This window comes from Diceros bicornis, chromosome 19 (genome assembly GCF_020826845.1).
Source record: "Diceros bicornis minor isolate mBicDic1 chromosome 19, mDicBic1.mat.cur, whole genome shotgun sequence".
NCBI lineage: Eukaryota > Metazoa > Chordata > Mammalia > Perissodactyla > Rhinocerotidae > Diceros > Diceros bicornis.
In genome coordinates, this window is record NC_080758.1 from 1459135 (window position 1) to 1487083 (window position 27949).

General features: G+C 61.0%; 1 protein-coding gene across 2 annotated transcripts; it reads right to left on the reverse strand.

Annotated features, from left to right (window-relative positions):
- On the reverse strand, nucleotides 1-26544 carry SLCO4A1 (solute carrier organic anion transporter family member 4A1). Of its 2 annotated transcripts, none has more exons than XM_058562335.1 (12): nucleotides 26467-26544; nucleotides 14138-15021; nucleotides 13641-13731; nucleotides 11500-11621; nucleotides 10895-11006; nucleotides 7482-7636; nucleotides 5730-5925; nucleotides 4504-4669; nucleotides 4235-4407; nucleotides 3924-3988; nucleotides 3353-3501; nucleotides 1-1309 (listed from the first exon to the last, which is right to left on the reverse strand). In XM_058562335.1, the coding sequence occupies exons 1-12, from the start codon at nucleotides 26538-26540 to the stop codon at nucleotides 1145-1147; spliced, it is 2352 nt and encodes a 783-aa protein (XP_058418318.1). In that variant the 5' UTR covers nucleotides 26541-26544; the 3' UTR covers nucleotides 1-1144. The 2 variants fall into 2 exon arrangements, with proteins under 2 accessions (XP_058418318.1, XP_058418320.1); XM_058562337.1 differs by lacking the exon at nucleotides 26467-26544 and adding an exon at nucleotides 26364-26448.
- Nucleotides 26545-27949: the final 1405 nt, after the last annotated feature.

Below are 27949 nucleotides of genomic sequence, written 5' to 3' on the forward strand. Positions count from 1 at the left end.
TATGCTTTAAATATTAAAATATATTTACGTACACACAATTTTAGCTGAGGTGCCCACACACACGCATCCCATGGACGTCTCGACACCTTCCGGGCAGAATTCACACAGGTGCCTATGAGTTTGCTGCCATGCCCACCACACCATCAGACAAAAACAAACTCTACAGATAAGTGTTTATGCAAAATACAGGTCCATAAATACATGCTTATGCACTTTGCTCCCTTACCCCTGTGGGGCCGTGCAGCTCTGAGGACAGGAGGCGACAGCAGGTTTTGAACAAAACACCCAGGAGAAGCTCCACGAGGACCGCGCCCCTGGGGACGGCCTCACACCCAGCTCCCCCTTCACCAGGAGGTCAGGGCCAGGCCGGGTGCAAGACGCGGTGGACGGTTCAGAAGCACCAGCTGGCCCGCTGGCGCCCCCACAGTGGGGTCAGTGCTCTCTACCTTCCATCGAGCGACCCCACAGCGCCGTGCGCTGTCAATGAAAGCCGAGCGCCAGTTCTGTGGGCGCATCCAAGGTCGTGGTGGATGCTTCTGCATCTCCCGGAGGGAACAGTAACTTATAAACTGCCGGGCAGCCACCAGCTTCACACATCCGTTTAAAAAAGAAACAAGAGAGATGGGCAGCGTCTTGCCTAAACCCGAGGGTGCTTCTGCACTTTCATAAGCACGGACGGAGTTACGGACAGATGGCATAGGCTGTCTTCAGAGCCCCCCGTTAACGTGTCCGGGGTCCCCGAGGCCCCTGTCTACGCCATCCGGCTGCGTCCATTGGGAAACATCAGGAGAACGTGGAATGAGCAGGGAGAGGGAAGAGAAGGCAGCGCTGCCTCGGGCGCCGCGGGGCCACATGCTTCCCAGCGGGAGAGCAGTCACCCCGTTCCCCTCCGGCCAGGGCCGGCTGGGGCCAGGAGGGTGGCACGTCCATTTCAGGTGTGCCTCACATTCTTTCTCCTTGGTGCCCTTGAGGCTCAGACTCACCTCCCGGCTCAGTCCCCCGAGGGTCCAATGGGAGATTTTGGAAGGGTCCTCAGAGCTGGGGGATCAATCAGCAGGGGGTCAGCCCTTCTGGGGAGAAATGAGGCAATGTCTCTGGAAGTGCCGAGTGGCTGGCCCCTGCCCCTGGACGGGCATGTGGGCCATCAGACGTTATTCTGGAGCTGGAGGGCTGAGGGGTCATCCTGGAGGCCTGTAGGGTTGTCGGAGGCCGAGGACCGGCTGGGCAGAGAAGCTTCCAGGCCGTTGGAAGATCCCTTTGGGGGCTTGTACAGGACACAGGCAGCGGCAAAGAAGAGGAAGCCCAGGACCTGGGGAGAAAGGAGCCCGCTGGACCAGAGCCACCCGCCCAGAAGCCCCGGACGCTCACAGTCCTGAGCCCCCTGCCCGGCCCTGGGTTCTCACGAGGTCCTGAGGACCCCTGTTCAGGCGAGAAGACTCATCTTTCCTGCATGGCCAGCCTGGTGTGGACACCAAGCTGTTAGTGAAGGAATGAAAAGTACCATTTGACTAACAACAGAGGCACTGGTGAGGTGGGAGGGCTTGTCGTGGGCTAACAGTGTCCCCCCAAAAGATATGTCCCAGTTCTGACCCCCAAAACCTGCGAACGGGACCTTTATTTGGAAAGGGTCTTTGTACATGTAATTAAGTTAAGGATCTGGAGATGAGATGACTCTGGATTAGGGTGGGCCCCAAATGCAGTGACTGGTGTCCTCAGAAGAGAAAAGAGAAAGAGATTCGACACAGAAACACACAGAGGAGATGGCCGTGTGAACACGGAGGCAGAGATGGGGGTGAGGCATCCACAAGCCAAGGACACCGAGGGCTGCCGGCAGCAGCAGGAGCTGGGGGAGGCTGGGACGGACTCTCTCTCAGAGCCCAGAAGGAATAGACGCTGCTGACACCTCGATTGTGGACCTCTGGCCTCCAGAACTCAGAAAACATCAATTTCTGTTGTTTTAAGCTGCCAGTTTGTGGTCCGATGTTGGGGCAACCCCAGGAATCTAACTGGGAGCTGTTCAGTACCGGCCGGGATGTCAACTTCAACCACCATGCCGACCTCACGGGTCATGACGGTATCACCCTCGGCCTTGAATATGGCAATGTGGGCACGCCTGCTGGCCTCTGCATACCCACGTATACATTTAACATGCAGATGCGGTTTTAGCAGGAACACCCACTGTTTCCTGGAACATCACAGGGCTGAGGGGCCTGAACCGCATTAACGAGCGAGGCTGTTTCTGCTTTGTGGCCTGGTGATGGATCAGTGGGACGGTATTTGGAGGCGGTACCTCTCTGCTCTCCCTGTTAAGATTATCACGAGCTTTAGAAGCCAGCGCTGACCACTGTGGTCCACGCTGGCTGTGCTGAGGTCCCGGGGTTTTATCTGAGCAGACAGAAGCCCCGGGTACCATCTGCTGCCCTGGGCAGAGGGTCCACACAACACAGAAGGAAGGGGACACTCCCTGGGAAGGGCGGAGCTCTTCACAAGTGACCCTTTGCTCACCCAGAGCCACAAATCCTTCTCCCACTTGGCTATTTTTATGCTAATCCTTGGGAGATAAACCAAAGGGGCTGAGAATTCTCTGTGTTTTCGAGGACTTTCAGGGAAAGGCTTGAGGCAAGAGGCTCCAGCCAGTGGAACAGTCCTGAGTCCTCCCTCCAGAAGCGGATTGGCCTAGGAGTTCATTTTATTTGCAAGGTTTTGTGCCCTTTCCTCCATAGGGGGAAGTTGAAAATACAGATGCTGTGCTTCTCCCCACCAAGCATGAGCCAAGAGATACAGCACGAAGTTTCCCTTAACAGTCTGAAGACAGGGTCAGGCTAAGAAAGAGGATGGGCTTAAGGCTCATTAAGGTTGGAAACAGAGTAATGTCCATGTGGATCCACGCAGCCGACCGGCCCAGGAGTGAGCCGCCTGCCAGAAGTGGCTCCTGCAGGGAGCAGCCGGTCTTTGTCTCCGAAACCTTAGCTGACCAGAGCCACTGGCAAACCACCAGCCGCGCTGGGGCTGGCCCCGGGAGGCCAGGGAGCCACTCCTAACGCCTGGGCTGTGACCTGGGGGTGGCCCTGTGGCCCCGGGGCCTGCTCTCCCACTGTCCCCTCTACTGTCATCACATCATCGCGGCCCAACAATGACGGCTCTAAACGTGGAAAGGATGCGCTTCTGGAAACCGGCTGCAGGAGCGATGCTCACAGCCACCCTGCCCAGTGGGGTTTAAGCTGCCGGGAGATCCCAGGGGAGTGAGTGCCCGGACCCCCTAGCGAGCTGGAGAAGGCCCTTGGCCTTTTGGAGTAGACCCTTGGACCTGCTCCCTCCAGTGCCCCTGGGAGCAGACGCCAGCCCTCCTCACCTTGTACACCAGCCCGGCAATGAGCATGTAGCGGCTCATGGCTGCATTGTGGTACACGTAGCAGGAGCCCTGCTGCCCGCACTGGTCCTGCCAGAGCAGGCACGCCTTGTCGATCAGCCAGCCGAAGGCGATGGGCCCCGGGATGCCGCCTGAGGAGAGAGACTCCCTCAGGACCCTGCCCAACACGCCTAGCGCAGACAGGGCGGTGTGGGCAGTGCCAGAGACCCGTAATGTGCAGCCCCTCAGAAAGTGGCGTTGGCCATTGGTGTTCTCAGGCAGTGCCAAGGGGGCTTAAACATTCCCTCCTCTGGGGACTCGGCATCAGCCGGGAGATTCCCCATGATCTCCGACTCCCATGGAGCCTTCGTGTTAATGAGGGAAAGGCACTCTCTGGGCAAATAAAGGACCATGGGTCCCTCTAGCGGACCGTTAGGGAATGGCGTCCTTCCCTGAGGTGTGCACAGCCTTGTGCCGGGATGCCTACCAGCATGGTGAGGAGACACCTGCTGGGTGCCCTTGTGCAGTGAACACACTACACAACTGTGCCTGGCTTCCTCACACTGCACAGTACCTAAAATTCTAACCACAATCCACTGGATTCCCAGCGCAAAGGATCTCTGCTGGTCACAGACGCACCTGAAATGGAAGACCACAGCGTCAGCGCCCTGGGAAGTGTGGCCACTCACCATGTCATACCCCAACCCCAGCGGCTGAGTCCCAGCTGAGCCCCGGGCCGCATCGCCGCCTCCCCAGGTGGCGTTAGCTCTTTCCTGCTACAGTTTTCCGGGGGACCCGGCACGTACCCCGCAGGACCTGCAAGGCTCCACCTCAGCGTGCTGCAAGGGAAGGTTCCGGACAGAGCAAACCCAGCCCATGGCTTACCGTAAGGTGGCGGTTAGCGCAGGAATGCTGCTGAGGAAGGTAAACATAATTACAACGAATATGAAAACCAGAAGGAGGGGCTTTCTCTGACAAGTTGAAGTGCATTTCCCTGCAGTGGCATGGCCAAAACCAGAGGAACAATTCTGAGAGACACAGCTACAGTCTCGGTACACCTGAGGGGCGCAACAAGAGCGCTGATTACAGGAGGAAGGCACAGGGGCCCGCCCGGGGCCGGGCGCCAACGGGGACTGGGCAGCGGCCGCACTCACCTTCTGGCCGCCGGGGCCGGGCACAGTCACCTCTGGGCATCCTGCGTGGCAGGGCGAGTAGTACATGAGGCCGTCGGAGCCACACACGGGGCTGTAGTGTTCCGGTCGGCAGCCACAGTCGGCGTTGCAGGCGGCCATCAGCTCCAGGGGGCCTCGGGGCGGGAGGCTGCGGGTGGGAGATGACGGGGCGGTGGGACGGAGGCCAGCGCCAGGCAAGGCGCCCCACGGACACAGGCACAGCCTCCGGTCTCATCCCCACCAGCCCACGAATGTGGGTTCATGAACTCGCTGGGTTTGCTGCCCCCGAGGAACCGTGCTCCCTGCATTGCCTTTGCTCAGGGAATCATTGGAAATTCTCACGGCAAAGCGAACCCAGCCCCGCGCTGCTCCCCAGCGTGTGTGCAACGTCCCCTAACTGATCTGCGTGGTGGACAGGCCACGCGTTCACGTGGCTCAACACGCGAAAATGACAAAAGGGTACCAAGTACAAACCCCCCATGCCGGCACCCTGTTCTCCAGCGCCCTGCGCCTGCACATTTGCACAGATCACGTATCCGTGCACACGACAGCGACCACAGACTGCACCCTTTCCCTCTTTCGCTCAGATTGAGCACACTGTGCCCACTGTCCTGCTCCTTCTGTTTGTCCACTCTACACCGTAAAGTCTTGGCGCTTCCCCCTCCCCTCAGGGTGGCCAAGCCTCCAGGTGGGGACTGTGGCAGTTCAGCCGTCCACCTGCCACCAACTCCTAGGTGCTTTCTGATCCCAGCTGTCTCCAACCACACGACAACCGCACCCTTCTACTCTGCAGCCCCGCCCTGTCACCTCCGCGGGCATTCCCGGGGAAGAATCGCAGGGCCCAGGGGCAGGTAGCCTGCATCTATTTTAGAGATTCCCACAATGCCACCTGATGGGCTGGTCCCCACATTCCCATGACACAGCAATGCCTGGAGCCGGTCCTGGGCCCCTTTCTCATCAACACACAGCGCGGAGCTGGGGCGATTACCGTCCCCTTCTCCAGACGACAAGACTGAGGCTCAGGTGCCGTTTATAAATGCCCCTTAATTGGTGTAATTGGCATCCCGCTGAGGGGTCGTCCTTGCTGGTGTCCAAACAGTGACCTCACCCCAAGTCCTGACCCTGCCTCCCCCGCCCTCCTGGGACCGTCGGGGCCCTGACAGGTGTGCTGGGGTCTCCCCTCTACCCAGGTGCCACCCGGCCCTCACCTGCCGCCGTAGCTGGCCGTCACGCCGGCCATGGGCACGTTGGGGCAGTGCAGGGAGAACACGGAGGCGGCCAGCAGGCTGGTCAGGGTGCAGAGCAGGCAGAACCTGACGACACCTGAGCCGCGGAGCTTGAACTTGTTCACCAGGAAGCCGCCCAAGAACGTGCCGCCGCCACCTGCCGGCACCACCAGGTACCCTGCGGGAGAGGAGGGGCTCAGGCACGGGCTCAGTGAGTCCTCGGGAGCCTGCGGGTGGGGCCATTAGCCCACTGGGTCTTATTATCTCTACTGTACAGATGGGGAAACTGAGGCCCAGAGTGATCACTCCCTGTCCGTGTGGCAACACCGGGCTTGGCAGTCACTGCACCCGGCCCTGACCTGCACTCTCAGCCACTGCTTGGGTGGGGGGCGGGGGCCCCCTGGGAGAGCCTTGGTCAGGGGCCTGCTGGTGCAGGGGCTGGGCAGGACTGGGACGAGGAGAGGTCCTGACCCAGCTGACAGGAGGCCCACCAAGGCCTCCGCCAAGTCCAGCATGAGGGGACATTGGAGACCCTGCAGCCTCTGCCATTTAGTGAAAAATTGGGATTAGTTGGCATGTCGCTCCCAGGCCATCCCAGGGGCAGGTGCACATGGCACTGGGGGCTCGCTAAGGGGCAGTGGAGGCCACCTCAAAGCCCCCAGGACTCGGCGGGCTCATCTCCCCAGCAGTGATGGAGGCCAGCTCTGGGGGTGCAGGAAGGGGGATCCCAGAGGATGCAGCTGTTCCAGGAGAGGGGTGTTGGCACAGAGAAAGGGGGTCACTGTGGGGAAGGGGCAGCAGTTGTGGGCGGGGGTCTGGGTATGTAGGGTCAGCCAAGCGGCCAGGAAGGAGGGGTGTCTGGGAGCATTAATCAGAGAAGGGGGGGTGGGGCCCCTAACCTGATGCCCTCCTCCCTGAGGGGTGGGGCACGGCTGGCATTGACCCATATGTGCTCAGATGCACCCCACCTTCCACACGTGGTGCTGACCCCACGGCCAGGATCAGCCCCACATCCAACACTAACCCCACGTACGTGACGACCCCACACCTTCTGCCGGGCGTGTTCTTGGGGAGGCCGAGGCTGTGCCCCCAGCACAGGGCTACCCCATGAACAGCGGCAGAAATGGGGGCTCTGAGGAGGGTTCCCCTCTCCTGGGAGGGCCAACCTGCCTCTGGCCACAGAATGCTTCTGGCTGGGCAGGTCCAGAATCTCCACCCTCACGGTCCTGTGAGACCCTGGGACACCGGCTGCCCAGCTCACGGGGACGGCCAGGCCCGAGGGTGCCCAGTGGGTATCACGACCCAAACCGCTTCTGCAACAAGCCAAGGATGACGGAGGCTGCGGCCCCAGGTGGCAGGCGGGCGGTGCAGTGATCAGGAGCCCCCCAACCTGGCCCCCCAGCTAGAGCGGGCTCCTGCTAGGAGGGTGGCACAGCCCCTTGGAGCCTGCGGAGAGAGCTGGTCAGTGTGCCGCACACACTGTGGTCAGCACTTCCCACACCACCCTGGGGCAGGACGGTTCTGCTTCTGTAAATAGTCAGAGCAGCAGTGTCACCTTGTCTGAAAGCCCCAGAGGCTGGCTCTCGGGGTCTCCCTGCCTGGCTGGACCACACACCCACGTGCTCACGGGTGGAGGAGCTATCTGGGCTTTCCAGCAGATGCTCAAAGAACCCTCCCCCGTCTGAGAACTAACAAGAAAGCAGGGGACCCCCAAGACTTGGAGAGTTTTCTCACCAAACAAGGTGGCAGCTTCCGAGGCACTCAGGCTGAACTGGGACTCGAGGAACTTGGGGCCAAAGGTGGACATGCCGGCGATGAGAGTGGTCTCAGTGGCCCCAGCCAGGCAGAGCAGGATGAACGTGGGGTTCTTCAGGAGGAGCCAGATTGAGCTGGACAGGGGAGCGGGCAACGGAGACCAGAGAGAAGAGACAGAGGTCAGAGTGAGCCAGAGCCAGCGTGTGAGGAAGTTCCATTTCCTGAGGTCATGGCCCTTCCCACCTGAGCACAGAGAGCCCCGGTTCTGAGAGGGGAGTGGAGTGGGATGCAGGTGAGCTGTGGGCACCCCACATCTATTCCAGAGAAACCAAGAGGGGGTGCGAGGCTGGGCTTTGGCAGGTGGAGAACTGGCGCCTCCAATCTGAGCCTGTGGCTTGTTGTGAAAGCTGCTAGATCTGGCCATGGAAGAACGGTATCACCGCCTTGGCCAGAGTTCCGGCTTCGGTGTGGGGAGAGACGCCAAGTGACTGTGACACTATTTAATCACCTCCAGGGGCAGCTGTGAGGACCAGAGGGGCCTGAACCGGGAGCCAGGAGGCTGTGGGGCTCCAAGTCTGGGACTGGACAAGCCCCCTCGACAGGGGACTGGGACACCGAGGGGGGCCCTTCTCCACCCCCAGCCCTCGAGAAGGGGCCAGAAGCCCTGTGGATTTGGAGAGAGAGGCCCCTCCAAGGAGCCCCTGGGGGGCTTGGCTGGCTCCCAAACCTCTTTTGGGGAGCACTTGGTGGGGGTGAAGCCAGGGCCTGAGGAAGGGTCTTGGTGTTCGCCCCTTGGACCTGGCCTGTCCGGGGGGGGGAGGGAAGGCGGGCACAAAGCCTCTGTCTCCCTGTAGCGGGGAGCGAGATGGTGGCTCTGCAGGATGGGTTTCAGGAGTGTTGGCTGTGGGCCGTGAACCTGGAGGTGCCACATCACACCCCGCAGCTTCCACTTGCTCCCCTGGGGTCACAGCAGAGCGGCGGGCTCGGCGCCAGGCCCTGCCCCACATCCATCCGCTTGGGAGATGAGCACAAAGGCTCTTGAGGGCCCCTCCTGGCTGCACTGGGCTCTGGCTTCGTTAAGGTTTGGGGGCCCAGCAGTGTGGCACCCGAGTGCGCTGTTTAAACGTGTAAGATGCTGAGGGACCATCAAGACATCACGAGTGAAATGAAACAGGACGAAACAAACCCCTCCTTTCCGGGCAGTGACGGAGGCAGAGCTCAGAATGGGAAACACACAGATGACCACCACTCAGGGTCTGGAAGTGAGGCGGCTCAACCTTTGTGGGGCAGCCATCGCCCCGGCCACACACGGCTTTTCTCCACACCTGCGCCTGGCCCAGCACAGAGGAGCTTGTTGAGGCGGTTATGTCCCTGTCCCTAGAATGTGTGAGTGACGTGGCGGGGGCAGATTTCTTTCTGGAGCCCGGGTCAGGGCAGGACAGGTCACTCTCTCAGTGACCACTGTCCGGCTATTACAACTACTACCAGCTGGCTGGGAGAGTGGCCCTCCTTTGTGTACATTCTCCGAGTCTACAGCTGAGGGCTGTTCTACAAAGGGAGGCAAGCACCTGTGTCTGTCCCCGTGTGCCTCCTGCTCCCGAGAACTGGCTTCCACAGACCCCAGAGTCATCCTCGCCCGGGAGGGAGCCTGGGTCCAGGGGTCCAGGGGTCAGCCCCGACACCTCCCGGCACTTGTCAGAGAGACTTTGGACATCTTGACCCTCAGATTGTTCTTCATTTTGAGGACACAGGCCAACAGTGACTTGGACTCTGGAAAGTAGGAACGTGCCAGGAGGGAGCTGACTAAGGAGGGACGCCCACCCGGGTTTTCAGACACAGCAACTACAGGACGCTCGTTGACTCTCTCAGATTAACTGCTGACCAGCCCTCACAGCCTCATCCTGGTCCTGACTGAAGTGGGAGGACCCGAGTCCTTCCATTGACTTTCAAACTTGAGCCCTGAAAAGGCTTCTTTCTGCTCAACCACTTGGTCCCACGTCCCTGAGGGAAAGAACGGCTGTGGAGGAAATGCCACGCAGAGAGGGTGCCGGCCGAGTGGGGGCTCCGGTGGGCTCGGGCATCAGCCCTCCCCAGCACCTTCTCGGGGGTGGGGCTCTCAGGTCCTGCTCCGTGTGTGTGTGAGGGGGTGGGGGCCCTGGTTGTGGCTGGTCACTTCCCCAGGCCTTGCCCAGACCTGCCCTGGCTTCGGGCACTCAGCTAGGCTCGGACAGGAGGTGACTCTCCCCAGTGGTATGCAAACTTACTCCTTTCTTAATCCCGGCCCGTATGTGGCTCGGCTGAAAGTCTTGTGTTGCATTTGCTCAGAGAACTAGTCATGACCTTAGTAGAGGGCAGGTGTTCTGGGATTTACTTTATTACCAGCAACTGGTTTGGGGAACTGAGCTGGGGCATAAACTTCCTTAACTTGGCCCACGGTCCTGGGTCCACTGGGGACCAGGCTGTTGGTGTGCTCCGGCCCAGCACTTCCAGAGAGGAAGCAAGGCCTGGACGGCACGGGGACTTCCCTGGAGGCCACCGTTGGCACTGACACTCCTTCAGCCTCCCTGTGTTGAAGACAGACAATGGGGGCTCATTCCCGCCGCTAATAGCCCCGGCCCCCAGTGTGGCCAGTTGGAGGCAGCCATTCTCAGGCTCAGACTTGAGGGTGCTGCAGGGACAAGTGGGCGCTCGGTGAGACCAAGGACTCGGGTGGGTGGCCATCCAAAGCCCTCCTCCCCCAGCCCCGGGAGAGCCCCCCATGGAACGCCTGGTCACGTGAAGAGGGGCGCTGGGCAGCCGGGCCCCCCAGGCCCCACGTCCCCGAGACCCTGGCAGCCCAGGCCTCCGTCTGTCCCGACTGTGCATGAAGACCACGAAGCAAGACCAGGTCATGCACAATGAGGACCAGGAGAACCCAGAGTGAAGACAGAAAACAGATATCCGCATGCCTGAGAGGAGGGGCAGGTGGGGGGCGGCGAGGGCAGGAGGGTCACACACGGCTCTGCTCCTTCCGGGGTCCTTGGATACCCTGAGGCAAGGAGGGCGGCACCAGCCTGCAGCCTCCGGGGGCCACGCGCATGTGGTGCTTAATGAAATGGTCAGAGGATAAGCCAGAGCGAGGGCTGAGGCCCTTTCATCTAGACCAGCCCTTGGCGGCTGCAGCCCAGGAGGTCTGTCTGCTGCTCCCCAATCTTTTAGCCCAATTTCGGGGCTGAGAGCTAAGTTTGCCAGGTCATGACGGAGGGTCCGGAGCTGCCCTCACCACTGGCCCTGGAGGGGTCACATGGACTCTCCTAGTTTGGGGCCAAGACCCAGCATGCGTGGGAGCCCCGAAGGGCCTTTGGGGCACACACGTGCAGGCGAGAGGCGCATTCACCCCCGAAGGTCCTTACAGAGGCAGGTCTCGGATGGTTTTCCCGAAGTCAGGGTTGCTGGCTGCCTTGTGGCCACTGTCCTTTAACTGGTATGTTTCAGACGCTCTCATGACCACGTAGCGCTGGGAACCTGGGAGCACACAGACGTCAGCGAGAGGCAGGGACCAGAGGCCCACCTCGAGTTCCCCGCCCCAACACCCCCATCCTCTCCAGGGTCTGGGAATGTCCGGTGGACGGAGGGCGAGGGGAGAGCTGTCATGTGGGACTGCACAGGGGGACGGGCTGGAGCGTGGGGCTGCACAGAGGGACGGTCTGGAGTGTGGGGATGCACACAGGGACAGGCTGGCAGGAAAGGGAGGTGGGAGAGAGCCAGCAGGGAACAACCTGGGGCCACAGGGAAAGAGAGTAATTGAAGGGACACTGTGCCCCCCGAGCCGGCTGAAACAAGCTCCTTCCGGGGCCCCAATGGGGAGAGGCCACGGGGTGGAGGGAGCCCACGAGCTGGCCAGGCCTGCCCTCTAGGGTGGCAGCACCTGCCCAAAAAACTAAGGTCCCAGACTCTCCCAAATGACCAGGAGAAGGAGCAGGACCTCCGCTCACTCGGTGGGCGGAGGGGCACCCACCTGGCAGCTGCCGCGGGTAGCCGAGGATAGGCACTGCGACGAGGAAGGCGGCGGCCCCAGCACCCAGAAAGCCGACCCACCAAGCGCCGACCCACAGTGGGCTCTCGGTGGTCAGCTCTGTCCTGTGGGAAGAGGCACTTGGGGTCAGTGTCCAGCCCACACGCATCCAGGGCACATGCTGGGCATCCCTCTGCTCACCAGTCCACGAGGGCCCACTGTACTCTGGCCTCAGGTCCCCGCCCATTCTGGGGTCCCCAGGGGCTGCCTCCCAATGAGGCCACATGCGGGCTGGGGCCCAGGAGAGGCAGGGTCTCCCAGTAAGAGCAGGACGAGGTGCCCACCCCAAAGCAGTGGGGACGGGGGCAGCTGGTGCCCTGGCTTCAGGAGGCTCAGGGGACGGAAGGCACAGCTGGGGCTCGCCTGGGACCACAATCTGCACATAGGTGCACTTTCAAATTCAGAGGTAAGTGGGAAAGAATCATCAATGGGGGAAATCTAGGGGGGAGGGCAGAGGCCAGCCGAAGGCCCAGAAGGACCAAAAGGGACGCAGAGAGCGCCGGCGCCCCGTGTGGCCACTAGACAGCAGTGCAGCCCTCAACAGGTGGGCAGGGGCTCCGCCTTGCTCTCCCACAGAGAGGCCACGCTGGCCTCGCTCTGCCCGTCTCCCCTTCGTGCCAAGCGGCCCAGATCCCAGAGCGGGGGAGGGTGTGGAGAGTGAGGGACACGAGCCCACTGACCTCAGGGCGCTCTGCACAGAATGACCGTATTAGTCAACCTGAGGCCAGAGGTGGCATTTGTACCACCAGGTCAGAGCACTAGAAACCTTGATGAGGAGCAGGCCATCTGCAGAGAGAGCCCTTGGTGCAGCGGTGCCCACTGCATGTCTCAGCAGACAGCCAGGAAAACTATCCCAGATGGGAGACTTCAGGACGGGCCCTCCCATGGGAGACGGGCCAGCCCCCAGAGCCCGCTCAGTCGGAGGACACAATTCCTCCCTCTCTCCTTCCCTGACGCTCTGTTTTTTTCTGTCTCTCTCCTGCTCAAATTCACAAAAACTAGCATCACAAACAAAAGACACAAGGAAATGAAAGAAACACAAGGTGACATGGTAAGAATACATATTTGGTCTCTGTCTGGGTTCCTGACACAGAGCTCCTGAGCCCCTTAGAATTTCCTTGGTGACAGGAGTGTCTTTTGTTCCAATGTGGCCTCTTGGTGGGACCCTAGAGGGCTTCCAGTGGGGCTGGTCATGGAAAGACCATGTGATTAGCGAGCGGCAACTGTCAGCCCCACACCCGGGCCTCTGGGAAGTTGCCGATCATCCATGGACAATGATTCAATCAATTGTGCCCCGTAACGAAGCCTCCACAAAAACCCTGACCAAAGGGATTTGGGGAGCTCTGGGTGGTGAGTGTGAGGAGGTACTGGGAGGGGGTGCACCCCGAGAGGGCGTGGACCCCACCCCTCGCCCTGGGCATCTCTTCTACCTGGCCGTCCCTGAGTTGTACCCTGTGTGATAACCTGGACACCTAGTGGAGTGTAAAATGCCTTCCTGAGCCTGTCAGCCATTCCAGCAAATTATCGAGCCCAAGGAGGGGGTCACGGGGACCTCCGATTTGTGGCCAAGGTGGACAGAAGTTGTGGGTGACCCAGGGACCCAGTACTGGCTGGTGTCTGAAGTGGGGTGGTCTTGTGGGACTGAGCCCTTAACCTGTGGGGTCTACACTGACTCCGGGGAGTTGAATTTAGGACACCCAGCTGGCGTGGGGAGAGAATTGCTTGGTGTGGAAAACCCCACACAAAAGAATCTCAGGTTGGCAGCAGGAAAACCAGCTCTCAGTTATGCAAATGGCGTTAGAGAAGTTGTGGCCCGGTCCCACCCAGCTCCGGGAAGCCGTCTGTCCACACTGCCCCCCTCAGGCCGGCTGTCAACGCCACCCACAGACTCCCAGTTGCCCCAGAGCAAGGCTGGCCTGCACTTCTTCCTGCTTGGGGCTGCCGTCCAAGGGCACAGACACTCCCGCCGCGCACCCGGCTCTGCGAGAACCACCGCCCAGGGGCCCTCGGGTCCTGTACAGACAGTGTGGTGCTTTCTCTGTAGCGTGAGCGACACAAAGGCAGGATGGAGCCCAGTCACTCACCGTCGGCCTATTTCCGTGTAAATGTTCAGCAGGGCGCCTCCGATTAGGTAGCCAGCTGCAGGGCCCAGTATGGCCGCGGTGTAGAAGATGGCTAGAAGGGAAGCAGAGCGTTGGGGGCCCACCACGCCCTGCTCCACCACCCAGGGACCCACAAGTGTCTGACACTCAGAAGACACACAGGCCCACCTAAGAGAGGCCCCCTCACACACCTGCATTTCTGCACCTGACTGCCCGCCCCCCCCCCCCCGCACCACATCCACCACCTGAGGCGCTCCAGGTGACGGAAGGCCTGTGCTCACCTGCTACCTTACCTAGGAGCACCTGTGGACCTGCTACCTTACCTAGGAGCACCTGTGGCCACGGGTGACCACGTGTGATCACGTGGGGCCAATGGGGAAATGCACATAAGGGCTTGGATGAGGCCAGGCTCCAAGGAGGCACCTGGTCAGTGTCAGCCACAGTTACACCCACCTCATCCCCTGGCTGGCCCCACTCACCAATGTAGACGGGCGAGTAGCTGGACTTGACGTTCTCGTCCAGGTAGGTGACGCCCAGCGTGTAGAGCGGCGTGGCGCCGACACCGTGCAGGAACTGGCCCAGCATGAAGACCAGCCGGTAGCTGGACAGGCCCGAGGTGCTGTCCCCGCACGCCACGCTGCCGTTGGCCCGGCACGTCCCAACGCCCTCGTCCACCTCCACCTGGTAGGGGCCCACAGCGAAGTGGGGCAGCGCGAACACCAGTGAGCCGGCGCCCATGACCAGCACACCCCAGCCCAGCCAGCGGGGCTTGTGTCCGCTGCCCCCAAAGTAGCTGACGAAGGTGAGGCAGAGGCAGGCGGCCACGTCGTAGGAGCTGGCGATGAGGCCGCTCTGGTAGCTGAGCAGGTCATAGCGGCGCTCGATGGAGGTGATGACAGTGTTGATGAAGCCGTTCACTGTCATGCCCTGCAGGAAGGAGGCCACGCACAGGAAGAACAGGAAGCCCCTGGGTGTGTTGAAGGCCTGCAGGCACTCGGGGGTGAAGGCCCACCAGCCACACGCCGGGTTCTGTGGTCCGGCAGACACGTAGCGCACCTCACGGGCCGCCGGGGGCCCAAGCTTCTCGGCTGGCGGCTTGCACAGCGGCCGGCTGCAGGAGTCCAGGGGGCTATGGGCAGCGGAAGGCAGGGTGCTGTGGCTCAGGGGCGAGCTGAGGGACGCCCGCCTGCTGGGGGGGGTGCGGCCACACCCGCTGTCCCCGGCCGAGGGTGGGCTGGGGAAGACCAGCTGCGGCATCGAGATGAAGGGCTTGTCCCCCATCGAGTGTTGGGGCATCTCTGCCGAGGGGGTGACAGTGCCAGCAACGGAAGTTGTGAAACGGTATTCCAGGGGCCGGTTTGTTCTGTGAGAAGAATTTATGGTGAGCAAACTTGCATCTACCCTTGAACGCATTTACATCTTGGTGAGAATGCTTGTGCACACCCTGTCCTTCAGGGTAGCCAGTGGCTCTGCCTACCTGGTACCCAGTCTGGTGGAGTTGACCCGCCCTGAGCAGTCCCCTCCCCAAATCCAGGGCCCCACCTGGACCCACACTTGGGGCAGCACGTCTGTCGCCACAGCTCGGCAGGGGGAGGGCATGTGCCCCGATGAGTCATAGGGCACAGCCCACCTGAGCGATGCCGCAAGGGGTGAGCAGAGCTGAGACACGGCAGGACCGAGTCAGACACCCGTGTGAGCCCCTGAATCACCCTGACCTGCACTCTGCCCCATGGCTTTGCTCGGCCAGTGTGAGCTGTGGGTTCTGCCATTTGCAGCTGGCAGAGCCTGAGAGCCTCCCCACGTGGACACACTCTCTCCGCTGAGCCTGGATTCTCCCCTAAACTCACACCCACCAGCTTTAGCTGCCCTTTAGCATGAAGGAGAAATGCCTCCTAGTCCAGAGCTGTAGAGTGTGGGAAATGAGGAGAGGGATAAGCGCCGAGGCCCGGACCCCAGCCCAGGAGGCACACCAGCTCTGGGGTTGCGCTGGAGAGAGGGCTGGCGACGCTGGAGAGAGGGCTGGCGGCACTGGGCCTTACTCGTTCCACGGCAGCTGCGTTCCCTGCCTGTGGCAGGTTTTTCAAAACGCTAAACCAAGGCACAGTCTGCACCAGTCTCTGGGGACAAGTTAACAGCACCAACATCCCACCTTCCTGCTGAACTCCCGCCGGCCCTGTCCTGTCGCCTGATTGGGCCCTCACTTCCCACTGCTTGCCCCACCGACCAGAAGGAGCTCGGCCTTAGTTGAGACATCGCTGCATCACGAGGCTCCTGGGGGCTCCCTGTGTATCCCCAGCGCCCCCCAACACCTGCTTTTAGAACGGGCGGCAGCTTCTGCCGGCTAAACAGCTCCTCCCGGATGCCCCAAGGCTGCCTAGGACTCCAGGTGCATCTTAAGAGGAAAAAGGCTAGTTTTCCACCAGAAATAAACCAGTCAACACGCACATGCAGTCACCATGATAGAAAACCTTTGGTCTTCACCGTACTCACACAGCTCCTGGGTGCCCTGCATGAGGGTCTTCTGGCAAATGCAACATACTTCCCATGGGCGGAGCTGTGTCCTCCCCAAAGAAGAGACTGTCGGACCCGAACCCTAGCACTCAGAAAGTGAGCGTGCTTGGAGACCGGGCCTTTAAAGACGGGACTTGGGGAAAATGAGGTCGTCAGGGCGGGCCCTGGTCCACTAGGACTGGTGTCCTTAGAAAGGGGAAATTTGGCCACAGACATGCACACGGGAAGAGCACAGTGTGAACGTGACAGCCGTCCACACCAAGGAGAGAGGCCAGGAGCTAAGTCTCCTTTCCCGCCTCAGAAGGAACACCCCACCCACACCCGTGGCTTGGACTCCCGGCCTCCAGAATGGAGATAACTGTCTGTGGCTCTCTGTCCGGCAGCCCCAGGACACTGACACACTGTCACCGTTTGGGTTGGGCCACTTCACGTTCAGAGGCTCCAACGTGTCTGAAGCACGGTCACTCTGGAGAAGATCATGCCACGGAGGCACGAGAAACACCACCGGCTTGCACTCAGAGGCGTGGGGGAGCTGCCTGCTGGCCTCACCGAGGGCTGGGGCCCCAGTAGCAGCGACTCGGGGCCTCGAGGGGTCCTCAGACCCAGACGCAACTGGCCTCAGGGCCTCACTTCCACCCACACCCCCACCGCACACGGGGACGCTGGGGCGTGGGGCCGACCCTGGGAGATGCTGCTGCCAGGAGGGCTGGCGTCGCCTCCACAGTTGTCTTTCAGCTCAAATTTTAGGCTGAGATTTCTTCAAGGCAACTAGTCATGGAACATTGCTGTGTTGGGCCCTCACTGGGGACCTGGAAGGGGGCAAATGATGGCCCCCCCAACAAAGGCACTTCCACCCAGACACTCTGAGTGTAACCTTATTTGGAAACAGTATCTTTGCAGATGTGATTCAAGATTTGAGATGAGGTCATCCTCGACTGGTGTGGGCCTAAGTCCAGTGACAAGTGTCCTTAGAAGAGGACACAGAGAAGCCACATGACGATGGAGGTGGAGATGGAAGGGATGAGGCCACAACCCAGGGGACACCTGGGGCCCCCAGAAGCTGGGAGAGGCAGGAAGGAGCCTCCCCTGGAGCCTAGACTTCAGACTTCCAATCTCCAGAGCTGGGGGACGACACATCTCTGTGCTGTTATGTCCCCTGGTTTGTGTGCTTTGTTACAGCGGCCCTGGGACACTCCCACTGCCCTGGAGGAGGCAACGAGGGGTCACATATGGCCGGATCCAGGAGCCACAGACCTGGGGGGAGGTGGAGTCTGAGCGGAACAGACAGATGCTCAGAACAGGAGGTGAGCAAGGTGGGCGGGCGTCACTCACCACTGCCCTGGGCTGTGGGCAGGGAGGGGACACCAGGAGCGCTGCCCTTGGCAGGGGCGTTTGTGGACAGAGAGCAAAGAGGCCTTCGCAGCCACCAACAGATCCTTCAGCACTTGGAGGGCAGGTGGCTGGTTTTTGTTTGTTGTTTGTTTTTAAATCAAAGAATGGCTTTATCTTGTGTTGTCCTCGCAGACACAGCGGAACCGACCTGGGGTGATGGGACGAGGAGCCTGGGTGGGTCCATACCCAGGGCTGGGGAGGGGCAGTTTCGCGTTTGAAGAGATCTGACAGCGCCAGCCCCTCCCCACGCCCCTCCAGAGGGTGGCACAGTGATCCCCACCCCTGCGGATTGAGCCCCAGGGGCTGGGGGCTCCCGGTCTTTCCGCCACAGCCTCCGCCTGCTCCTTGGCCCTGTCCGCAAAGCCATCTCCCCGAGGCAGCGGGCAAGTGGCTACCACCATGTTCCTCTGTGCAAGTGGAAGGTCGTGCCCTCTTAGCTAACTTAAGCCACCCCCCAACCCTGGCTCCTCTCTGGCCTTCCCCGGGACGGGCCGTGGGTGCCAATGTCACTGGTCGAGGAACACCGTGAGCTTTGAAGACCCCACTCCACGGTGACGCCTCAGCATCGTCCTCACCGCAACATCACACATTCCCAGGTTCTGTGTGCAGGTCGCTGGTGCACACCTGGCCACGGCCCATCTTACAGGGAAGCGAAGCTGGCCCAGAGGGGTCAGCAATTTTCCCAAAGCCACGCAGCAGTTAGCATCCAATCCACACCATCTGGCTTCAGAGCCCGTGTGTGTGCGTCACAGCCGTCCCCACTGACACTTTATTGAAAGACCTGTGACCAATGGCATTTACACACGGGGCCGGCTGTTTACTCTGGAACTGGTGCTGCCAGGCTGTCGGCCACCGTATCTGGAGGCGGTGCGCAGACAGCAGAAATTCCACCGAGGCCATTCTTCGGGCACCAGGGACCACGCCCGGCCTTTATTTATAGTGCCACCACCTCTGTGCAGGCTGGCATGGCAGGCACAGTGTGAGAGGAGCTGGAGGGAGAAGGCCTAAGGAAGGGTGATGTTCACGTTGTGAGAAGAACAGTCAAAGCTTGCAAGAGGAGCGGAAGGCGATACTCCTCCACACGGAACCGACTGGCTTCTGAAGCCAAGATGGACCCAGCGCACATTTACGGCAAGCACTCGGATCGCCGCATACAGCATAGATGAGAGCGACAAGCCCTGAGACAGGACGGCTCTGCCACCCACCAGCCCCGCAACTCAGAAGAGCTGGCGACCAGAGACGCGGAAACTACGGGACAGGCTCGACCTCACGGGAAATCCCAGGGCCCAGAGGCCATCGTGTGTTAGCCGTGTGCTGTGCTTTCCTCTAGTCGTCTTCCTCGATGCATCTACACGTGCACACGCACGCACAGGTGCACACGGTGTGCCGACATATATCTGTGTGCACACCATGTGCACACATAACCGTCCTCACCCTCGCACACACAAACACACACGTGCGCACACACACAAACAACAGAGCACTGGACCTCATCCTTGGGCGGGGACAGATCCCAAAGGGAAGGAGCCCCAACCAGGCCAAGGGGCTGGCCAGGGCGGCAGGGTGCTCAGAGAGGCGGCCCAGTGGCCTGTGGGGATGGAGGGTCAGTGCTGAGGAGCACCTCGGAGTCCCAGGTGGGTGTTCCCAGCAAGTGATCTAAAGACCCAAGACCAAGACACCGGCACTGTCTGACACCTGCCCCCTCTGTACCCCCAGCACTGGGCTTGTTTCACCCTCAGCCTGGCCGCTGCAGGACAAACAGGTGACCGGTGACAGAAGGGGCCAGACCTCCAGCAGGGTTGAGGAGAGTTAGGAATGGCCACGAGCAAACAGAGCACCTCCTATTTGAAATAAAAGCCACAACGAAGCCCCAACAAACAGCTCCAAGTGAGTGCTAGAACGTTACCTGAATGAAAAGCTCTGGATCTGACATAAATATTTAAAGCTCAACCCCAAATCACACATATCACATACATTTAAAGTGGCAAATTGAAAATCCAATCTCAGATGTTAGCCAGGCGACCGCCGGCGGTTACACCTGCACAGGCTGAGTTCAGTGGCGCCACTCTGATCCATCAGCCCCGAGGCCTCCTTGGCGGTTCCATCAGGAGACCGCTTCTGACGAGTCTCCAGGACCCACAGCAGCCTGACTGTGGGGTGCATTCCCACCTTCTCTGTGCCAGGCCATTTCTCAGTCAAGTCAGCTTGCAGATGACAGTGCCTATCCAACCTCTTATTATCGTCGTTTATGACGCCCAGAGCTCTGCTCCAAGTACCGAGTTCCTGGTTGGAAGGCCAGATTCTCTCTCTGGAAGGCTTTTGCCCTTAATAGCAGAGTCAGAAAGGGGAAGGATGGGCCCTCCAGCCAAAGATGGAACAGGTGGCATCCGGGATGTTTGCTCGGCAGCAGGCGGGGGCCAGATCCTGAGCGAGTCCAGGCTGTGCGACACCTGGAGTCTCACAGCCGCAAGGACGGTCCTGCTTCCACGGTCTTCCAGAGGAAAGTCCCGAGTTTGTACCAAGATTTCACGTGGCAACTTCTAGGCACCAACGTGTGCTCGGCGTGTCCTTCTGTTAGGAAGCGGGGGACAGGGAGGTTCTGCTCCAGGAGTGGACGCACAGACGGTTATGTTGACGCTTGGCTGGGACTCAACGGAGGCCTTGCCGTGTGTGTGCACGAAGAGGTAATCTCTCGGCACGGGTCGGCTGCAGAAATGGGTCCTGCAGGACAGTGGAGCCACGTGAGGCACAAGGGCATTTTCGCCACAGCGGCTGGGTCCAGCTTTCAGACTGGGAGCTTCCCCTCTCCTGAGTCCCCAGCTGGCCCACAGCAGATCTTGGACTTGCTAGCCTCCAGAATCACGTGGGCCAAGCTCTTATAGTAAATCTTTTTGTATATCTCTGTCCCATTGGCTGTGTCCTCTGCAGAGCCCTGCCCAATGCAGCAGCAGCTCTATTCCAACACCTGCTGTGTGCAGGGCCTGCACTGGCATTGGGGCTTGGGGACCCCCAGGACACCGTCCTGTCCACGAGGAGCCACAGCCCCTACCCCTGGGGCAGTTATTTAAGAGCCAGTTGCCAGCTGCCCACGGCTGCCCATCCGAACAGCCCAGGCTGTGGAGAGCAGGGGGAGGCAGGAGACAAGCCGCTTGGAGCTGATCCCGCGCTGCCACACAGGCCCGGGGACAGGGCTGCGGGAAAGAGGCATCTGACAGGACCCTGCCACCATCGCCGTTTATGAATACTCCGTGGGCCCGGCTGGGGCCGGGCCCTCTCCCGTGCACACACAGACCCACCGAAATCCCCCCATTAAGGGAGGCAGGTCCTTTGCTCCCATGTTAGGGACGGTGACTTTCCCCCCAAGCTGGGGGTTCCCCACAGCCTGTGCTCGACTGCTGCCCCAGGACAAGGGATAAGTTCTCCCGGGTGCCATGTGATCCCCAAACTGAGATGACAGCAGGAAGGAGGCCCCCTGGGGAGTGGAGCCGGCTGCTGCCTCTGCCAAGCCCCCTCCCCCTCAGCCACTGTGGCCGCTGGGGCCTGGGGCACCTGCTCACCGCTTGGCCTAACCCCTCCCTGCTGCTCTGCTCCCTTCATTCCTGTGGGAGAACATCCGAGTCTGGAGAAGCTCTAATGAAGCCTTAGATAACTTTCCTGGCCTGAGAGACACACAAGCTGAAAACATGTCCGTGTGTTCAAGGAGAGAGAGCAACCCTCCTCCTCCGGCCACACAGCACGAAGCTCTCGCAGGGAGCCCACTCTCTGAGGGGAATTTTACCCCATCCCCTGGCCAGTCCCCAGGCAGGCGGGAGGCAGGAGGAGGCGTCTGTGGGGGTCTCTGTCTTACTGCCAGAGGCCCTCGGCCTCGTCCCCCTGGGGAGAGTCACAGCCCTGCAGGATTAGGTGAGAGGGATTAGCGGGAGGATAATGTGTGCCCTTGAGCTCCAGATAGGGGCTCCACACCTGGGGCTTCGGTGGGGAGGGGGAGGGTGTGCGTGTGTGCATGCGTGTGTATGCACTTGTGTGTGTGTGCACACGCACACTTTTAGGAAGAGACCACAATTCTCTTCCAACTCCCACACGCTGGCCTGGCCCACCAGCTGCACTTTGAGGCATCCCCTCTCCTCAAACCTTTCCCCTTCCTCCCCCACCCTCCTCCTCACAAGCCCCAGACAGCTGCACTGTGAGAAGCCAATGGCCCCGTGTGGGTGGCTCCCCATAGCCCAGTCTGTGAGAACTGGGATCCAGTGTCAATAAAGGCCTGAAGCAGCTGTGACACGCGCACCCTGTCTCTGCTCACTGACGTCCGCAGTGCTCGCGCACGCAGGGCCTCATGCACGTGCTCACTTTCCAGTTGGAGGCCATCTGCAAAGCAGGGCAGGTAGGAAGGACGCAGGATTGCCGAGAGTAATACTTTAAGCCTTGAGTGTTGGCCCCTGGTTCTCGGCTGCCTGGCTCCCTGTGGGATAGTCTGGCTGCAGCAGCTCTGGCCGAGCAAAGGCCACATTAGGGGCGCTCATAGTCTCCATCCTGAACACCACAGGGAGCTTGGAAGCAGGGGAAGAATCGCAGGGTTCATTTCTTTTTCCCGTTATGCTCCAACCAGTAGATTCTCGCTGCACCTGATGGCTCGGAGGCTGCCAGGCACAACCCACACCACTGTGACATGTCCCACACCAACACAGCAGCCCCTGCCGGAGCCCCTGCACCACTGCTGAGTCGTGGGCCGTCCCCTCCCCTGCCCCACCCTCATGACCCTCGGTCTTTCCCCCCATGGCCCGAGGACTCTCCAGGCAGCTCCTTTCTCTGGCCTCCTACATCCATCCTGCTGTCTCTTCCTCTGAGTGGGTGAGTGGAAGGGGCTTTCACTTCTCGAAGATGAGACTCAAAGCTATTTATGGGACAGACACCCGGTGGCGGGATCTGGGTGGCCACAGCAGCGCCTGGTATACCCCAATTTGCATACCTGGTGACCACACACAGGTGAGCGGGCAGGAAGCCAGCTGCTTCGCATGGAGGCCAACAATGAAGGATTGTCTCAGAGAGAGCCCGGAAGAGCCCGTCCCTCAGGGAGTGTCCTGCTGTCTCAGTGTGGACGTCCCTGCTCCCACCCTTGCAGTGTGGACGTCCCTGCTCCCACCCTTGTCTCCTAGGCTCAAGCCCAGGAGTGAGGGGAGGGCAGGAGGAGCTGGAGGGAGGTGTGTACAAGTTTATTCATCTTTCCGACTCCTAACATTTGATCCACAGAGCTGAGAACAAAACAGGCCCCCATGCCATCCCAGGGCAGGTGCGAGAGCAGGGGGAGGATGCAGAGGAGCTGCCTCGGAGCCAGGCAGGTGCTCCCACCTCAGGCCATCCTGGGCCTCTCTGGGCCGCAGTTTCCCTATTGTAACTGACGTCACGGAGAAGAGAGAGTGGGTCCAGGCACCACTTGGGGCTCATGAGAAACACAGACTTGCAGAAGGGCCCTCATAGGGTTGGGGGTGCTGGGGGGAGCAGGCTCTGTCCACACGACGGCCCTGCTGGGCACAGGTTGGGCTCAGCCACTTCCACATGGCCTCTTAGGCCTGTGGATCCAAATATCAGGCCCACGGTGCTTGCTGGGAGGTAGACCCCCACAACAAAATGCAAGGGCCCCAAGCAAGCCCGGGGTGGGACTGGGTGCCACCCTCTCCGGCTGGGTCGAGGAGTGATGCCCCAGGTACCTCCAAGGCTTCCCAGATAAAACAGCCACCGAGAACAGGCGGCACCCTGGGCAAGGGTGCTCCTGTGGAGCTGGCCCGCATGGGAGGAGAGGACCTGTTGGAAGCCCCACAGCCCAGGAGCCTGTGACTCTCTGGACACTGGTCAATGGAGCTGGCTAGGCCTTGGTTAGCAAGCCCTGCCCCGCCCTTGGTCCTCAGTGGGCCTCATCTGGCCACACTGTGAGTGGCTTTTGCAAAAGACACGTGGTTTGTGAAAGCGTCCACCCACCCCTGGAAATGTGGTCCGAGAGACTAATTCTGTGTAACACTGGTGGGGAGGGGGCTGAGCCGTGGCCACCAAGGGGGAAACAGGGGGCATCTGAGGACAGCAGGCTGTGGGGTGAGCCGGGCCCAGAGCAGGAAGAGTCCCCCTCAGCCTGTGAGGGGACACAAGCTGGGGTCCAGTGAGCTGGCAGCCAGGCCGGTTTCCTCCCCTTCCCTCTCGGCAGGGCCCGGGCTCCACCACGCCACACGAGAGCCGCAGTCACCTGAGGCTTGAGCTGGTGCCTCCCTCCTGCTCCCCAGGGCGGAATCCGGGAAGCCTGTCCTATTACCTGCTGAGTTGGAGACCGGGTCCTACCCTGTGGTCACCTCTCACATCCACCACGACCATGCTGAGGCCAGACATGCAGCTGAATGTCCAGGGACAAGTGCAGCCTTGACGTTCTGAGGATTATTGTGCTTCCCCTTCCAAAAGCAGACAAGGAGCTCCTGAGAACAGGAGGCCACGCGGCTTGGGAGGGAATATTTTCGTGGTCTCTGTCCACACCCCGGCTGGATGAAACAACAGAAGAAGCAGGAGTCTGGCCGGGCGAGTCCTCTGGGTCCCCCGCTGGCCAGCTGCCCCAGCCCAGCTCCCTCTCATCCTCAAGCACCAGGCTCTGCTCCAGCTACCTGCCTGTGACCCACGCGGAGGCCTCAGGGATTCAGACTCGCCACAGTAAGCAGGGATTCGCTCCAGCGCCTGAGTCCACAAAGCTATGAATTGATACTGGCTCAGCAATGCTGACCTGGGAAATGGATTAACGCTCACAGAGACTTCCAGATGGAGGGCACTGTAGAGACGATGCTAAGCTGGTAAGTCAACTTGGATTTCACAATGAGCTGAGGAAACCTTTGCTGTTTGGAAGCCAGACATTGACCTAGAACCCAAACTGCAGTCATGGGTTTGTCAACGCCAGGGTCCATCAAGGCCCCGGGAGACCTACTCTGAGCTGAGTCACCTGCAATTGGGATCCCTAATGAGGATAGAGGGCAGCCCCAAGACCTCATTCACACAACCATCCTGCCGGGCCTCCAGGCACTGGCCACCTTACCGCGGCTCGGGGGAGGCGCTTGATCGGGACCTGTCCAGCACCTGCTTCAGGGGCCACGCCCAAGGAACCGCGAATTAGGTCACAGCCACCCAGAACGAAGTAGTTGGGTGAAGAATTTCCAGGTAGCATCTGCCTGCCCTGCCCAACAGGAAAGCAGGACAGGTCCCGATGCTGGGAGCTCAGGAGTGCGGGGGTCCAACGGAGGCCCCTTCCTCCTTCCCTCCAGCAGCACCTGGGAAAGCCGGGCGGTGCAGGCTCGCTCCCCAACAGGCATCCTCCCTGCGTCCCACGGACACTGGCCACCCCCCCAAAGGCTCTTGTCCCCTTAGCCACAGGCCCACCTTTTGGGACACTGCTCTGTGTCAGGCCTGGCTCTCCTGGGTCGAATTCTCCCCCCTGAGCTGTGAAATGTCCGGAGTCACACAAACCTGGATTCAGACCTCCCCACCTCGAACTAGCCGTGTGACCTCACAAGAACTCATGCTGCTCTTGTAAGGATTAAACGAAATAATAGCGCTCAAAGCACTTGGGCAGGGCCTGGCACATGCCAAGTAGTCAGTAAACAGCTCCTGTTGTCATTATTATGATTGCTATTGTTAGATTCATATACGGAGCCGGTAAAACCAGGTGCCCGCCCAGCACAGCATGAAAACTTCATAGCACCACCACGCTTGCGGCTCACGGGTCCCAGCTGGGCTCCCCACGGCCAGTTCCTGATTAGACAGGAAACGAAAGTTCCGGAGAGCAGAGTGAGGAGCAGGGACGGGGAAGCTGGTTCCCTCCTGTGGAAAACTGCCGCGGGTCTTAGCGTGTCCGGCAGACACAGGTCCCACTGCCGAGTCTGCCGGCAGCATGCGGGGGCACTGACCCGCACTGCCCCAGCCGGCTTCTCCCCAACCGGTTCCACCCGGCAGACGCTCGCTCCGCGGAGGTGGAAGTCCCAGCGTCTGCCTCGGTTTCCCGGGTTTCCCGGCCCGGGGCCAAGTGTGCCCACCGGGCTCCGAGGGGGGGCCCGCACCCTCGTTACCATCCTCCCCCGCCCTCTGCCTGCACCCCGGGGCCCCCGAGGTCCCAGCCAAGGCTCTGTGCCGGGCGTGGGAACCTCGCGTGGCGGGACGGGGACAGGGGCAAGGCCGGCATCTCCGCGGCTGGGGACCAGCCCCGCGCGCTCGCCCGGTAGCCCGGCCCGCGCGGGTAGCTCCGCCCGCGCTCCCCTCCCGGAGGTGCCCGGAGCGCGGCTGAGGCGAACGAAGCGCGACCGCCCACGAGAAACTTCAGTGCTGACGATTTTCTCCTTGACTCAGCACAGCTGCGTACGCCGGAGGTGGGGGGTCCTCCGCAACTCTGCAGCTCCGGGAGGCTCCTCTGTCCCTGGCCCGACCCACGTGACCTGCGCCTGCGTGCGCGGCCGGCCACCTGCTCGCTACCTGCTCTGGCCGCTCCTTCCATCCCCGCCTGAGCCCCAACCACCACTCATCCCCTTCCCCCTGCGCCCGCCTGCTCGGAGGCTTCCTGCCTGGAGAGCTGGCAGCTAGATGGGACGCACTTGGCATCCGATTCCCCGGAGGCAGCCGGGCAGTGGGGCGCCTGTCCGCGCTCGGTCCCGCCCTCCCGCCGGAGGACCGCTCTGGGCGCACTGCCGGGGCCCGGCTCGGCATCCCGCCCGGCATCCTCCCCCACCCCCGCGCCAGCGCCGGCGCCACCTTGATCCTGCTGGCCACTCGCCCAACGTCCGCGGGTACCTGCTGCGCTCCTGACGTCAGCAGGTCGGGCCCGGCGAACCTGGGCGGCGCCCCCAGGAAGGCGCCCCGACCCTCCGCGGCCCGCGCTCCGGGGAGCACTCACCGTCCGAGCGCCCTGCTGCCGCGCTGCGCACCACGCTCTGGCGGCCGCTCGCAGCCCACTCCGGCTTCATTCATCCGCTCCCGGCCCGCCCCTGGCGCAGACGGGAGGCCGTCTGGCCTCACCTGCGCCAGCCAATGGCTGCGCCGTGCGGGCGGAGCCCGGCCCCTCCGAGCTCCCGGGCCCGCCCACTAAAGTGACAGCTGCGGGAGCGCGCTGCGAGGGGGGGCGGGGGCGGGCGGGGCTGCAGGGCGAGGGGCGGGGCCCGGGGAGGAGCTGAGAGGAAGGGGCCTGAGACTGGAGAGAGTGAGGGGTGCCAGCAGAGAGACTGGGGCCTGGGGCCACGACGCCTTTCCACCCCGCAGCTCGCCATCGCCTAGGAGCCGAGCGCGCCCTCGGAGCCCGGCGCGGGGCCGCGCGCCTTCCACTGACTAATCGCTCCCCAACCCCGAGAGACCAGCATCCCCAAGCTACAGGCCGGGAAACCGAGAGCCGAGCGGTGAAGTCGGCTCCCCAGGCCACGCGGCGACTCAGTTTCGAACTGACTCAGACTTCCAACCCAAGGGTGTGGGATCGAGGCCGTGGGAGAGGACATGGGAGGAAGTGAAGTTTCCCGCCCTAACCTCCGGAAAGGCCACCAGTGACCGGGTGGGGGCCGGGGTGGAGGCGCGGCGGTGCTGCGGGAGGGGCAGGAGAGTGGCGGCCCCCGCCAAGCTCACTGCCGGCCTTGGTCTGGCCCCTAGATCCAGCCTGGGATGCCCCACCTGTGTGCGCCTCTTCGGGTGCGCCCCCGACGCCCTTGGGAGTTGCGGGGGGCGGCAGTGTGGGGATGTGCCCTGGGAGCATGGTGAGGGGGACGCACTCTCTCCTGGGGGAATCCAGTGTTTCCTGCCTGTTGCCTTTTCGGTAAAATGATCCTCTTTTTGACGTCAGCACTGATGTCAGGCAGGAGGGGGTACCAGACCCATCACCATCAACAGGAGGTCCTATTTGAATTCCTGCCAGTATTTCCTGCTCTGTGACCTTGAACATATTGCTTATTCTCTCTGAACCTCAGCATCCTCATCCGTAGAACCCAGGGGATGATAGCACTTCCTCAAAGGGCCATTGAAAACATTAAATAGAATGAAACAGGGATGAGGTTGCCCCAGATAAGGGTTCATAGGGTCACCAAGTTAATGTATTAACAGCTGATCACAATAACACTCCACAATTTTTTTCCTTTTTCGTTTCCGTAAAATGGATTTATTTTAAAAGAAGTGTACAAAAGTCACCCGTGCGTGTGTTTGAAGCCTAAGACAAGTTAGGCAAGGGAGAAATGACCGAAACTGACTTCAGGCTGATAACCCATGGTACCACAGAGGAGGTGTGGGGGGGCTGGCCTCTTCCTGTGGGGGTGGGGGAGGGGGGAGAGGCACAGCCAGAGGAGGTGCAGGGGCTCATGGGAGAATGCCCACAGGGCGCAGTTATTTATGAAATGCTCTTC